Source organism: Oryx dammah, unplaced genomic scaffold, assembly GCF_014754425.2.
Source record: "Oryx dammah isolate SB20612 unplaced genomic scaffold, SCBI_Odam_1.1 HiC_scaffold_10, whole genome shotgun sequence".
In the NCBI taxonomy this organism is placed as follows: Eukaryota; Metazoa; Chordata; class Mammalia; order Artiodactyla; family Bovidae; genus Oryx; species Oryx dammah.
The window spans coordinates 9,322,598-9,336,587 of record NW_024070194.1 but is presented as its reverse complement, the minus strand read 5'-3'; the positions used below and the strand labels follow the sequence as shown (position 1 = coordinate 9,336,587).

Here is a 13,990-nt window from a genome sequence, read left to right as displayed (position 1 = left end):
ACATGTCTTAGTGTAATTAACTTTAAGTAGAATATTTTCTGGAGAAGGCAATGGCACCCCACTCCAGTACTCTTGCCTGGAAAATCCCATGGATGGAGGAGCCTGGTAGGCTGCAGTCCATGGGGTCACGAAGAGTCGGACACGACTGAGCGACTTCCCCTTCACGTTTCACTTTCATGCGTTGGAGAAGGAAATGGCAACCCACTCCAACATTCTTGCCTGGAGAATCCCAGGGGCGGGGGAGCCTGGTGGGCTGCCGTCTATGGGGTCGCACAGAGTTGGACACGACTGAAGTGACTTAGCAGCAGCAGCAGCAGAAGAATATTTTCACTTTACCTAGGTTGATATTAGTTCAATATTATTATATCTGTTACAAGTTTGTCAACAAGGAAATTACCTCGAGTGAAGAAACTTCTAAAAAATATAAATGAGATATGAGCTTTTAGATAAGCTCTATTATAAATCATTATGCTTTAGGAATGTCTGTCTATTAAAATAGTCTCTCCAGATTGGGGCAACTTGAATTTCTAAGGGTTATGTTAAACTAAGGGTCGGAAGTCTATTAAATAGGTAGGTCATTTCCAAATAAAATAAGATTTTGGAACATTTGTTACTGAACACTAATCTCCTCTTACAGTGAAATAAAGAGATTTGGAACTAAAAATGAATGATGTTTGGTGCCATCCTAAAACGTGCTGTCTAAGAAAGCAAAGGTTTTAAAAATTGTCACTGGTATTTATGCTCACAAATCTATAAAATGCTAATATAAAATTCAGATAATCCTATCTGATTGAGTGTTCTAAAGCTTTTTGATATTTGTTGACCAAACTTCCTAAATCATCCTAATAACCAACTTGATTTCTAGCTAATTTTGGGATGCTTCAGAGGGCCCTGAAACATCCCAAAGAAAGATATTACACTAATTAGGTTCATTTTGTTACAGAATGACATGGGAAGTATTGTCAAGTGAGTAATAAGTCTCAGGTTATATCATATGATTAATATTACTAATACAGGTATCCTAGAAACTGTATGGAGTTCTTAAAATTCTGATGTGTTTGGGTAAAATGTTATCAGGCATAATTTTACTTACTATCTCAAAATATTTTCATAGCATGAGCCAAGTTTCACAGAAATGCTTCCTCTTCAAGAAGATATATAGAAAGGACTTTTGGATAAATACCAGTTTCTGAACTGGGTAAGGATTCTAATGGAAAACCTGATGGCTTCACAAAGGTTAACAACAGGACTGAATGAACTGGTGATATACTTATGACTTTTATGGTTTATAATCTGAAAAATCACTGATTTGAATCTGTGTTTTCCGGGTATAAGATAAAAACCTCCCCTTCAAACTAATTTTGACAGTAATTTGGTAAAATTATATTTTGTAAACAAATTGAAACATTTATCTTTTCTCTCTATCTGAGCCCTCCAGAGTTTGGAAACTTTGTTTTCAGTAATTTTATTAGATAAGTTAGGGAGGTTATCTCACTCACAGGTACAGACATCTCAAGGAATTTTGGAGACCTTGAGAAGGGAGGAATTCACTCAGATCTGTTAGGCAAAGTATGTGATAAGCCTTTGGCATGACTTTCTTAGCCCTGAAATGTTTCATTCAGTCTTAGACTCTATAAAAAGTTTCAGCAAAGCAAAAAGATCTATGATCAATTATGGTTGTATAAATCACCAGGCCAAGTCTAGTGAGGCCAGACGTATATCACAAACAAGTCTTAATTAGGTTCTATTTGGTAAAAAAAATGATGATGATTTTAGGGAGAAAAAGAAGTTTCAATGAATGTTAAACCCCACTTCATTAATGGAGGTCTGTATCTACTAAGACTCATTTCTTGGACAGTTCTTAGCTGTTAGGGTATATCAATGCAAAATGTAATTGAGTTATTAAAGGACACTGTAGGTTTGTTTCTGAAGCTTATCTCAGTAATCTATCTTTGGATGAAGATCAGATGCCTCATGCATGACCTGCAACTGAGACTGGAAAAAGACAATTTAAGAAACTGTCTCCAACCTGGATGGAAGGACCTTTCTGTCAGATACTCTTGACTAACTCATGCCTAGTGAAACTGAAGGGATATTGACTTGCAAAGACCCCTAAGCTGGACTGATCTATAAAGAGGCCTGCTGAACTCAAACTCACCTCAACAATGCCAAACAGAGGAAACTGCACTACACTGGGATGAGAAGATGACCTTAAAAGTAGACAGCTTGCCCAAGGTACTGGAACTGATTTGCATGATCAATTATAATATTTTCTTGATTCCTTGGACCTGTGCCTATCGATCAAATGTTTTCTATTATGGACATGATTCTATGCTAGTTTAAAACTCAATCCAGTTTTTGGGTTGTGACAAATTACCTGTATCTAGTATTTCTGGACAGCATTTCTGATAGTATTTCTACCTTTATAGATTTCTGTCCTTCAGGGCTCTGATTGGATACCATTAAGAAATTTATTTTAGCTAAGTGTTCAGTCATGTTCTGTCTATTCATGATATTACTAGTTGGGATCCTCTCACCCAGTCAATTAATGATACCTGTTCTGATGCTGGCCATAGATTCAAGTTTTCTCTTATGGTCATTCAAACTCAGAGTGACAAGCTAAGTCACACACACACACACACACACACACACAAGCTAACCTCTCATCTTTAAAAGGAAAACTCCTACAATTATGGGATGGATCTATATGGTTACCACCAAGCTACAGTAATTTAAGTTTTAAAGCTGCTCTATGTTGGGATCAATTAAATCAAACTAAAAATGATTAACTTGGTAATATTATGAGACAAGGCTGGGTGCTTTATGGACTATGCCTATTATTACCCTTAGAGAGAGTGATTGGTATGGAACTCAGTGGATCTGTGGCACTGATTTATGGCTTTGACATCTACAGGTATGGATACAAAGGTGTATCCTGGGATTCCCATGAATTTAAGGTCATACATGTCAGCAAATTAGAGGTCATCACAACCAATCTACCATTCATATGATCCCAATGGGTCAAAGATCTGTATTCTACTGGTATGACCATTTAGCAGCTTGTGTGTGTGTGCATGTCTTCAATGCGGTTGCAGGATGTAATTGGCTATATTGATGCCTTAGCAACTTTCATAAACTTTAAATGATAGTAATTGGGTTATTAGCCAATTGAATTCTGAAATCTCTATGATGAGAAAGGTGGTGCTATGCAACTGCAAGGCCTTTGACACCTTACAGAATCACAAGGAGATATCTGTGCTCTCATTCAAAGTGAGTGCTCTATTTTCATACCTGATAAATCCTTAAATGTAACACATTTGATGAACCACATGAAAAATCAGATTTCTGCTTTAAATGACCCATTCCCCAGTCTTGATGATTAAAAAAAAAAAAAAAAAAAACCGGTTTGGTGTGGGAAGCACATGGCTAAAATATTTACTTTTAATTTCACTAATTTTATTAACTATACTCTTTGTATTTTGCATATTTCACAAGATTATTTCTTCTTGTATTACCAAGTGTATGACTGAGCCTCCAATGAAAATAATGATGACCAGACTTGAAGCAGTTAATCAAATGTATATTTCGATATGTGATCAATGATTGTGATAGTGTAACTCTAGATATGGGAAGGGGCAATGAAGGAAATACTTTCCTGGACCATAACTAGAAGATCTTTGTCTATGAAGGCCTACTCCAGTAACAGCACATTGAGTGGGCCTATCAGCAATAACCTTCTTCAGAACTGGGAACGAGCCTTCCCAGCAAAGCCAGACAAAATGGTCATGAACTGCCCCCAGGTTGGTCAGATTGATGACCACAAGGGGGCTGTGTCAACTACAAATTGGCACTTACCAAGGGCATTGGCAATGAGTGAACAACAAAGCCATTTGCCATCTGCCTCTATGGAGACTGAACCCCATGCTGCTGCTGTAGCTGTTGACCTTCAACAAACCCAGTGGGAGTTCAGGGTGGAGTGAGGCACTTTTGGGCTCCAAAATCACTGGAGATGGTGGCTGCAGCCATGAAATGAAAAGACACTTGCTCCTTGGAAGAAAAGATATGACCAACCTAGACAGCATTTTAAAAAGCAGTAGAAGGAAATAAATCTCTAAAATTAGGGCAGAAATAAATGCAAAAGAAACAAAAGAGACCATAGCAAAAATAAACAAAGCCAAAAGCTGGTTCTTTGAGAAGGTAAATAAAATTGACAAGCCATTAGCTAGACTCATCAAGAAACAAAGGGAGAAGAATCAAATCAACAAAATTAGAAATGAAAACGGAGAGATCACAACAGGAAACACAAAAATACAAAGGATAATAAGAGAGAACTATCAGCAATTATATGCCAATAAATTGGACAACTTGGAAGTAATGTACAAACTCTTAGAAAAGTATGACTTTCCAAAGCTGAACCAGAAAATCTTAACAGACCCATCACTAGCACAGAAATTGAAACTGTAATCAGAAATCTTCCAGCAAACAAAAGCCCAGGACCAGACAGCTTCACAGCTGAATTCTACTGAAAATTTAGAGAAGAGCTAACACCTATCCTACTCAAACTCTTCCAGAAAATTTCAGAGGAAGGTAAACATAGAATACCCTAAAGACTCCACCCGAAAATTACTAGAGATAATCAATGAATAAGATAAAGTTGCAGGATATAAAATTAACACACAAAAATCCCTTGCATTCCTATACACTAACAATGAGAAAACATAAAGATAAATTAAGGAAACAATTCCATTCACCATTGTAATGAAAAGCTTAAAATACTTAGGAATATATCCACCTAAGAAACAAAAGACCTATATATAGAAAACTACAAAACAATGGTGAAAGAAATCAAAGAAGACACTAATAGATGGAGAAATATACCATGTTCATGGATTGGAAGAATCAATATAGAGAAAATGAGTATACTACCCAAAGGAATCTATAGATTCAATGCAATCCTTATCAAGCTACCAATGGTATTTTTCACAGAGCTAGAACAAATAATTTTACAATTTGTATGGAAATACAAAAAACCTCAAATAGCCAAGCAATCTTGAGAAAGAAGAATGGAACTGGAGGAATCAATCTGCCCGACTTCAGGCTCTACTACAAAGCCACAGTCATCAAGACAGTATGGTACTGGCTCAAAGACAGAAATATAGAACAATGGAACAAAATAGAAAGCCCAGAGATAAATCCACACACCTATGGACACCTTGATTAGATGGACCTTCATCAGCAAAGTAATGTCTCTGCTTTTGAATATGCTATATAGGTTGGTCATAACTTTTCTTCCAAGGAGTAAGCGTCTTTTAGTTTCATGGCTGCAGTCACCATCTGCAGTGATTTTGGAGCCCCCCAAAATAAAAGCCTGCCACTGTTTCCACTGTTTCCCCATCTATTTTCCATGAAGTGATGGGACCGGATGCCATGATCTTCTTTTTCTGAATGTTGAGCTTTAAGCCAACTTTTCACTCTCTTCTTTCACTTGCATCAAGAGGCTTTTTAGTTCCTCTTCACTTTCTGCCATAAGGGTGGTGTCATCTGCATATCTGAGGTTATTGATATTTCTCCTGGCAATCTTGATTCCAGCTTGTGTTTCTTCCAGTCCAGCATTTCTCATGATGTACTCTGCATAGAAGTTAAATAAACACGGTGACAATATACAGCCTTGATGTATTCCTTTTCCTATTTGGAACCAGTCTGTTGTTTAATGTCCAGTTCTAACTGTTGCTTCCTGACCTGCATACAGATTTCTCAAGAGGCAGGTTAGGTGGTCTGGTATTCCTATTTCTTGAAGAATTTTCCACAGTTTATTGTGATCCACACAGTCAAAGGCTTTGGCATAGTCAATAAAGCAGAAATTGATGTTTTTCTGGAACTCTCCTGCTTTTTCCATGATCCAGCGGATGTTGGCAATTTGATCTCTGTTTTTTCCTGTGGTCATGTGTGGATGTGCGAGTTGGACTGTGAAGAAGGCTAAGCCCCGAAGAATTGATGCTTTTGAACTGTGGTGTTGGAGAAGACTCTTGAGAGTCCCTTGGACTGCAAGGAGATCCAACCAGTCCATTCTGAAGGAGATCAGCCCTGGGATTTCTTTGGAAGGAATGATGCTAAAGCTGAAACTCCAGTACTTTGGCCACCTCATGTGAAGAGTTGACTCATTGGAAAAGATTCTGATGCTGGGAGGGATTGGGGGCAGGAGGAGAAGGGGACGACCCAGGATGAGATGGCTGGATGGCATCACTGACTCGATGGACGTGAGTCTGAGTGAACTCTGGGAGTTGGTGATGGACAGGGAGGCCTGGCGTGCTGTGATTCATGGGGTTGCAAAGAGTCAGACACGACTCAGTAACTGAACTGAACTGATGGACACCTTATCTTCGACAAAGGAGGCAAGAATATACAATGGAGAAAAGACAATCTCTTTAACAAGTGGTGCTGGGAAAACTGGTCAACCACTTGTAAAAGAATGAAACTAGAACACTTTCTAACACCATAGACAAAAATAAACTCAAAATGGATTAAAGATCTAAACCTAAGACCAGAGACTATAAAACTCCTAGAGGAGAACATAGGCACAACATTCTCCCACATAAATCACAGCAGGATCCTCTATGACCCATCTCCCAGAATATTGGAAATAAAAGCAAAAATAAGCAAATGGGACCTAATTAAACTTAAAAGCTTTTGCACAACAAAGGAAACTCTAAGCAAGGTGAAAAGACAGCCTTCAGAATGGGAGAAAATAATTGCAAATGAAGCAACTGACAAACAATCTAAAAAATATGCAAGAAACTCCTGCAGCTCAATTCCAGAAAAATTAATGAGCCAATCAAAAAATAGCCCAAAGAACCAAACAGAGAGTTCTCTAAAGAAGACATAGGGATGGCTAACAAACTCATGAAACGATGCTCAAGATGAAAACATTACTCATTATCACAGAAATGCAAATCAAAACCACAATGACATACCATTTCAAGCCAACCAGAATGGCTTCTATCCAAAAGTCTACAAGCAATAAATGCTATAGATGGTGTGGAGAAAAGGGAATCCTCTTACACTGTTGGTGGGAATGCAAACTAGTACAGCCACTATGGAGAACAGTGTGGAGATTCCTTAAAAAACTGGAAATAGAACTGCCATATGACCCAGAAATCCCACTACTGGGAATACACACTGAGGAAAACAGAATGAAAGAGGCACATGTATCCCAATGTTCATCGCAGCACTTTTTATAATAGCCAGGACATGGAAGCAACCTAGATGTACATCAGCAGACGAATGGATAAGAAAGCTGTGGTACATATACACAATGGAGTATTACTCAGCCATTTAAAAGAATACATTTGAATCAGTTCTAATGAGGTGTATGAAACTGGAGCCGATTATACAGAGTGAAGTAAGCCAGAAAGAAAAACACCAATACAGTCTACTAACACATAAATATGGAATTTAGAAAGATGGTAGTGATAACCCTATATGCAAGACAGCAAAAGAGACACAGATGTATAGAACAGTCTTTTAGACTCTGTGGGAGAGGGAGAGGGTGGGATGATTTGGGAGAATGGCATTGAAACATGTATATTATCATATGTGAAATGAATTCCCAGTCCAGGTTTGATGCATGAGACAGGGTGCTCAGGGCTGGTGCACTGGGATGACCCAGAGGGATGGGATGGGGAGGGAGGAGGGAGGGGGGTTCAGGATGGGGAACACATGTACACCCATGGCTGATTCATGTCAATGTATGGCAAAACCAATACAATATTGTAAAGTAATTAGCCTCCAATTAAAATAAATGAATTCATATTTTTAAAAATGCAGAGACATTACTTTGCTGACAAAGACCCATCTAGTCAAAGCTATGGTTTTTCCAGTAGTCATGTATGGATGTGAGAGTTGGACCATAAGGAAACCTGAGTGCAGAAGAATTGATGCTTTTGAACTGTGGTGTTGGAGAAGTCTCTTGAAAGTCCTTTGGACTGCAAGGAGGTCCAACCAGTCAATCCCTAAGGAAATCAGTCCTGAATATTCATTGGAAGGTCTGATTGAAGTTGAAACTCCAATACTTTGGCCACCTGATGTGAAGAACTGGCTCCTTGGAAAGACCCTGATGCTGGGGAAGATTGAAGGTGGGAGGACACGGGGACTCCAGATATGAGGTGGTTGGATGGCATCACCGACTCGATGGAGATGAGTTTGAGCAAGCTCTGGGATTTGGTGATGGACAGGGAGGCCTGGCGTTCTGCAGTCCATGGGGTTGTAAAGAGTTGAACTGAACTGAGTCACTGTCTGCTCCAGGGAATCTGGTGGACAGGTCTTTAGATAGTTGGAAGTTTTTAGGAATAGATCGCATGATGTCAATACTTGCATCTCCTCATATCTAGAGCACTAAAGCCCTTCATCAGATCCTCATGACTAAGAAAAAAACCTTTTGTAAAATGAGTGCTTCATTGTATTGAACTCTTCGTTCACTAAAACCTCATATATTGACCTTCCCCCACTGTTGCTTTGGAGCAGTCTCTCAGAACTATTTGAGATGCTGCCTCCCAGGCTGCAGTCTTCATTTTGCCCCAAATAAAACATAACTCACAACTCTCAATTGTACATCCTTTATAGTCAACAGCAGCAGGCAGGGTACGGGGATGGGGGAAGGGTTGGGAGGATACACACTTCTCAAAACTACCCAAAGTGACTGTTTTCCCCACTGCCTCCCAGGGGAAATGGCTGCAATGTCCTTGGAAATCATGTTAAGCATGTCTTCCAGGAGCCAGCTTGAAGAGAGGTCAGCCCTAGAAGCACCATCTGGATAATCTGAGCTAACTTTAATGCTCCCCTTTCTTAGATGGTAAGAGTAAGTCAGCACCCCACAGAGCAAGTTGGTAGTGCTACTGAGTCCCCCACCTTGACTTCAAAAATTCACTTCCTTCTTGGTGGCCATTATGATCCTGAGAACACTGTGGTTGCTCATTTCTAGGAAGGTCTAGGTCCTATCCAGGTACCCAGTGTACAGGTCTGGGGCTTCAGAGATTCAATCAGCAAGTTCCTCTCCTTTTGCAGAGGCCATGGGAACTGGGTTCCCCTGAGAGGTTGAAGTCCAAGGAGCACCCAGTCAGGGCTGAGCTCTGGCTGCTTGTGATAATATTCAGCTTTTCCCTTTTGCTTCTCATCCCTACCTCCCTCAGCAGAAATCTGCCTCTTTTCTCTCTCCCATAAGAGTACGTGCTTTACTCCTGTCTCATCCAGTTGGCTCTAAGCACCATGAGAGTAAGACTTCCCTTTATCCCTAGAACTATGCACAGTTCCAGGCACAAAAGATACAGTCCATAAATATAGAAGTAAGGATGGAAACAGTGCAGGAGAAAAGCTCCTCCAGAAGAGGTTGGGATGTGAATTCATGATTCTTGCTGCCATCTTCTTTGTCTCTGCATCACAACCTTCATCCTCCACCCCATCAGCATTTTGAGAGCCTTTGGAATTTGGCCTCCTGGATGCTGCCAGAGATGCTGGGATCCCCTCCTATTCTTGCGAATATGATGTGACACTCATAATGTCATATCCAAAATCTTCGATGCTTCTTCTGTATTAATAGATTTGCCTCACTGAAAACAGTAAGGAAGTGTTTTCCTGTTCAGTAACACTCAGTTATTGAACATGGAGGTAGGGTCATCTTCATCCCCATTTTGTCCATTTGGTCACAAGTAAAAGTAAGTGGGGACCACATGGCTGGCATAAATTGAGGACAGTCTTGAGTGCTCAACCTGTGGGATCTGCACTAACTGCATAGATTCCCTATCAGTCATCAATTGACTGGGGGGCGCACAGTGGGTGTCTGGAGAATTGTTTGATGTTGGTAGAGACACCATATATTTGTGTTAAGATAAACCCAAGCTCACGCTGCCCTGTGAATTGGGGGCTTAGGTTACCTTGGATACAGGTAGTGTTGAAAGTAGGACACTGGCTCCAGAAACACTTGCAAATAAATTGTATTTTCCAAATTCCTGGTAGAATCAGAAATTACATCAGATGTGTTTTGACATCATAGGAACCTGTCCTGACTCTACCACACACGTGCTCTGTTTCCTGGGAAAAGATATCTGCAGTTTCCTCATCTGAAGAGGGAAAAAAATGTTCCATGCATTCTTTGAACAGAGTACCAGTCAAGAATATAAAGAATTTATGCCCTGCCACCATAGTGTCTACAGCATTTGGGAGTTCATCTCCCTGACAAGGTATTGAACCTATGACTCCTTTATTGGAAGGTGGTTCTTAACCACTGGGCGTCCTCGATCTTACAGGCATTTTAAGGCTTAGCTATGGCATTATACCAACCTTTCTTAAAAGACTTCATGAGAAGATATACATTTGTACATTATTATTATATCATGTCACCTCTAGCAACATTCATAATTCTGTCCCAGAAAGGAGGTTTTCAAATGGTTTTTTCAATTTACCATTCTCCACAATGCTAACATTCACTATTGCAAGCAAATTGGCTGTTCTCATTGTCCTTCTACAGAGGTGTGATGACCATCCTCATAACTGAGCCATTGCCCCTCTCATTCCAGCAGCTTCTAAGCTTGTCTTCTATTTGGAGCCTAAAGTAACAAGTGGCTGCAATGCCCTGATGACCAGGTGCTTCTACAATACCCAGACCAGATTCTGCAAGCAGTTAGTGTATGATGGCTGTGAAGGAAATGAAAATAATTTTGAAAAGTTAGAGGATTGCATAAAGACCTGCTCTCAAGGGACTGGTTCCCTGTGGTAAGACAGGGGCAGGGCACAAGAGGAGGGGAAGGGCTGGGGAAAGAGCTGGAGCTCAGGGGACCACACACCATTCACCCTGCACACTGTCTTCCTCCTTGCTGCTGCCAGAAGAGGCTGCAGTGCCCTGTGAAACCACATACTGCATGAATTCGCCAGGGAGAGAATGGCAGAAGGACAACTCCAGATGCCTCTTTGTGATCATCTGAGCTTGATCACATGCTCCTGTTTCTCAAATGGAACACTGATTCAGCCATGCTACAGGGCAGGTCTGCATGCTCCTGGGCACCACACCTAGGCTTGGAAAATTCACTTCTTTCTTGTGGGCCATTTGAGTCAGGGGGACTACAGTTCCATAGTTTTTGAAAACACGGGGTCTGGGAAGATGACGGGTGTCCAGGTCTGGGGCTACAAGGATGGCGCTCAACAAGTTCCTTTCTTTTTGCAGAAGACATTCAGAGAGTGGTTCCCGGAAACTCTGAAATCCGAGGAGGACCCCTGCAGGGCTGGGCTCTGGCTGCATCTAGACCTCTTCAGTCTCCTCACAGTCCTTCTCTCCTCTACCCTCCTCAGCAGAGCCTGCCTGTTTCCTTTCCTCTACTGGCCACCATGTTTAATTCTGTCTCATCCAGCTGGCTGTCAGCACCATGATAGCATGTCTTCCCTTTACCCCTAGCACTTCACACAGCTTCTAGATGCGTGAGATAGCTTATAATTACTTGAGGAAGGGAGGAAGGAATGTAGGAGCACATTCCTCATGACCAGATTAACTACAAGGCTGCGGTGTAACACAGGGTTTTTGTTTTAACTCCCATCGTCATGGCATCCTCACCTTTATCACCCTTCCAAACACTTCTACTCTCCTTGTGGGTGTCCAAGGTGGAATTTCCAGTATCCAGTTCTCAGCATCAGTCATGAGAGAAGAGTTTCTTTTACAAAAGCTCCTTAACTGCACCATGATGTTGCAATTTTCATTTCTGTAGCTTCTAAGACTATGGTTTCAGTTCAGTTCAGTTCACTTGCTCAGTCTTGTCTGACTCTTTGTGACCCCATGAATTGCAGCACACCAGGCCTCCCTGTCCATCAGCAACTCCCGGAGTTCACTCAAACTCACGTCCATTGAGTTGGTGATTCCATCCAGCCATCTCATCCTCTGTCATCCCCTTATCCTCCTGCCCCCAATCCCTCCCAGCATCAGAGTCTTTTTCAATGAGACAACTCTTCTCATGAGGTGGCCAAAGTACTGGACTATGGTTTATATTTCAATAAATGTATATTCAAATTTAAACTGACTGGAGTGGAGTCTGTTGTTTGTAATTACAAACCTTAACCAACAGGAATGATGGAAATGGTGGCCCTTCTCATTGTTCTGCAGATAGTGGGTCCCTCCCCTTTCCCTTTCCAGAGACTGTACCCTACTGGGTGTAGGAAGCAAACCCATTATATCATCATGGACTCCTTAATAGCAACACAAGTTACACAGAAACCTGGGATTTACACACGTCAACATGACAGCTTTTCTTCCTTACTTCTAAGTTCAGGCAAACACGGGGGCAGGTCATCCTCCTGACTCTCCCAAGAAGAAGGGGTTGGAGCCTGAGTTGTCCAGTCCTCTAACAAATCCGATTCCCTGAAGTCACAGGTGGGGAGGGGGCTTCTTACTTCAGTTAAAAAAGTACAGCTACCATTTAGTATCCCTGGCTCTTTGTTAGCATTTTGCCTACATTTTTGGATTAATCATGCTATGAATCTTTCAGGGGAGGAAATGGAAGCGTAGAAATAGCACTTAGCTGCTTTATTCATTGCCTAAAATGGCAGGTCCTTGCTCTCCCAAGCAGAGGGACTTTGATGAAGCTTTCCTGCTCTGCTTCGGGGAAGATTTACAAGGGAAACAACTTTGGAAACGAACAGTGTATGTTCACCACAGAACAGTAAAGTTTGATATCAGTTTAGTTCAGTCGCTCAAACGTGTCTGCCTCTTTGCGCCACCATGAACCACAGCACGCCAGGCCTCCCTGTCCATCACCGACTCCCACAGTTCACCCAAACCCATGTCCATTGAGTTGGTGATGCCATCCAACCATCTCATCCTCTGTCATCCCCTTCTCCTCGGGTCCTCAATCTTTCCCAATAACAGCGTCTTTTCAAATGAGTCAGCTCTTCACATCAGGTGGCCAAAGTATTGGAGTTTTAGCTTCAACATCAGACCTTCCAATGAATAACCAGGATTGATCACCTTTAGGATGGACTGGTTGGATGCCCTTGCAGTCCAAGGAACTCTCAAGAGTCTTTTTCAACACCACAGTTCAGAAGAATCAATTCTTCTGTGCTCACCTTTCTTTATAATCCGACTCTCACATCCATACATGACCACTGGAAAAACCTTAGCCTGGACTAGACAGACCTTTGTTGACAAAGTAATGTCTCTGCTTTTTAATATGCTGTCTAGGTTGGTTATAACTTTCTTCCAAAGAGTAAGTGTCTTTTAATTTCATAGCTGCATTCACCATCTGCAGTGATTTTGGAGCCCCAAAATGAAGTCAGCCACCCTTTCCACTGTTTCCCCATCTATTTGCCATGAAGTGATGGGACCAGATGCCATGATCTTGGCATGGAGTCCACAAAAGTATTAGTATTTGATTAAATGAGAACACACAGGGTGTTGGTGCTCTGTTTCATATCTTTCCAGTCTTGGGAAAATTCTCAACATGTCTGAGATTTTTATTTCGTTAGTATAAAATAAAGATAATGCTTGTACTTGTTCCTATTTCCAGACAGAAACCACTAAAATCCTCCACTTTACCTCCTTGCTTTCCTTTTTCTTTGAAATAGTTTTGTTTGCTGCCTTCTGTACAATATTACAGACCTCCATGCAAAGGTCTTCAGGCACACTGTTTACAAGTTCTAATCCTTTGAATCTATTTGTTTCCTCTGCTACATATTCACAGTGCATGAGATTTAAGTTGTAGCTGGTTGGCCTAGCAGTTTCCACCTTTCTTTAGTTCAGTCCTGAATTTTGCTATGAGAACCTGATGATCTGAGCCACAGGCTGCTCCTGGTCTTGTTTTTGCTGACCCTACACAGCTTTTCCATCTCTGCTACAAAGAATGACCATTTGGTGAGGTTCATGTGTATGTCGTCCTCTGTGTTCTTGATAAAGGGTATTTTGCATTCATTTTGATCAGTGCATTCTTGGCAGAATTCAGTGTGACTTTGCCTTGCTTTG

At 41.1% G+C, this 13,990-nt stretch overlaps 1 protein-coding gene across 1 annotated transcript in view; it reads left to right on the top strand.

Annotated features, from left to right (window-relative positions):
* Positions 1-13,990, top strand: part of LOC120869430 (trophoblast Kunitz domain protein 1-like) — a 124,414-nt gene that overhangs the window by 70,137 nt on the left and 40,287 nt on the right. The window contains exon 9 of the mRNA XM_040248747.1: positions 10,569-10,764. Coding sequence (XP_040104681.1) covers positions 10,569-10,764 — 196 coding nt within the window. The remainder of the gene's footprint in view (positions 1-10,568; positions 10,765-13,990) is intronic.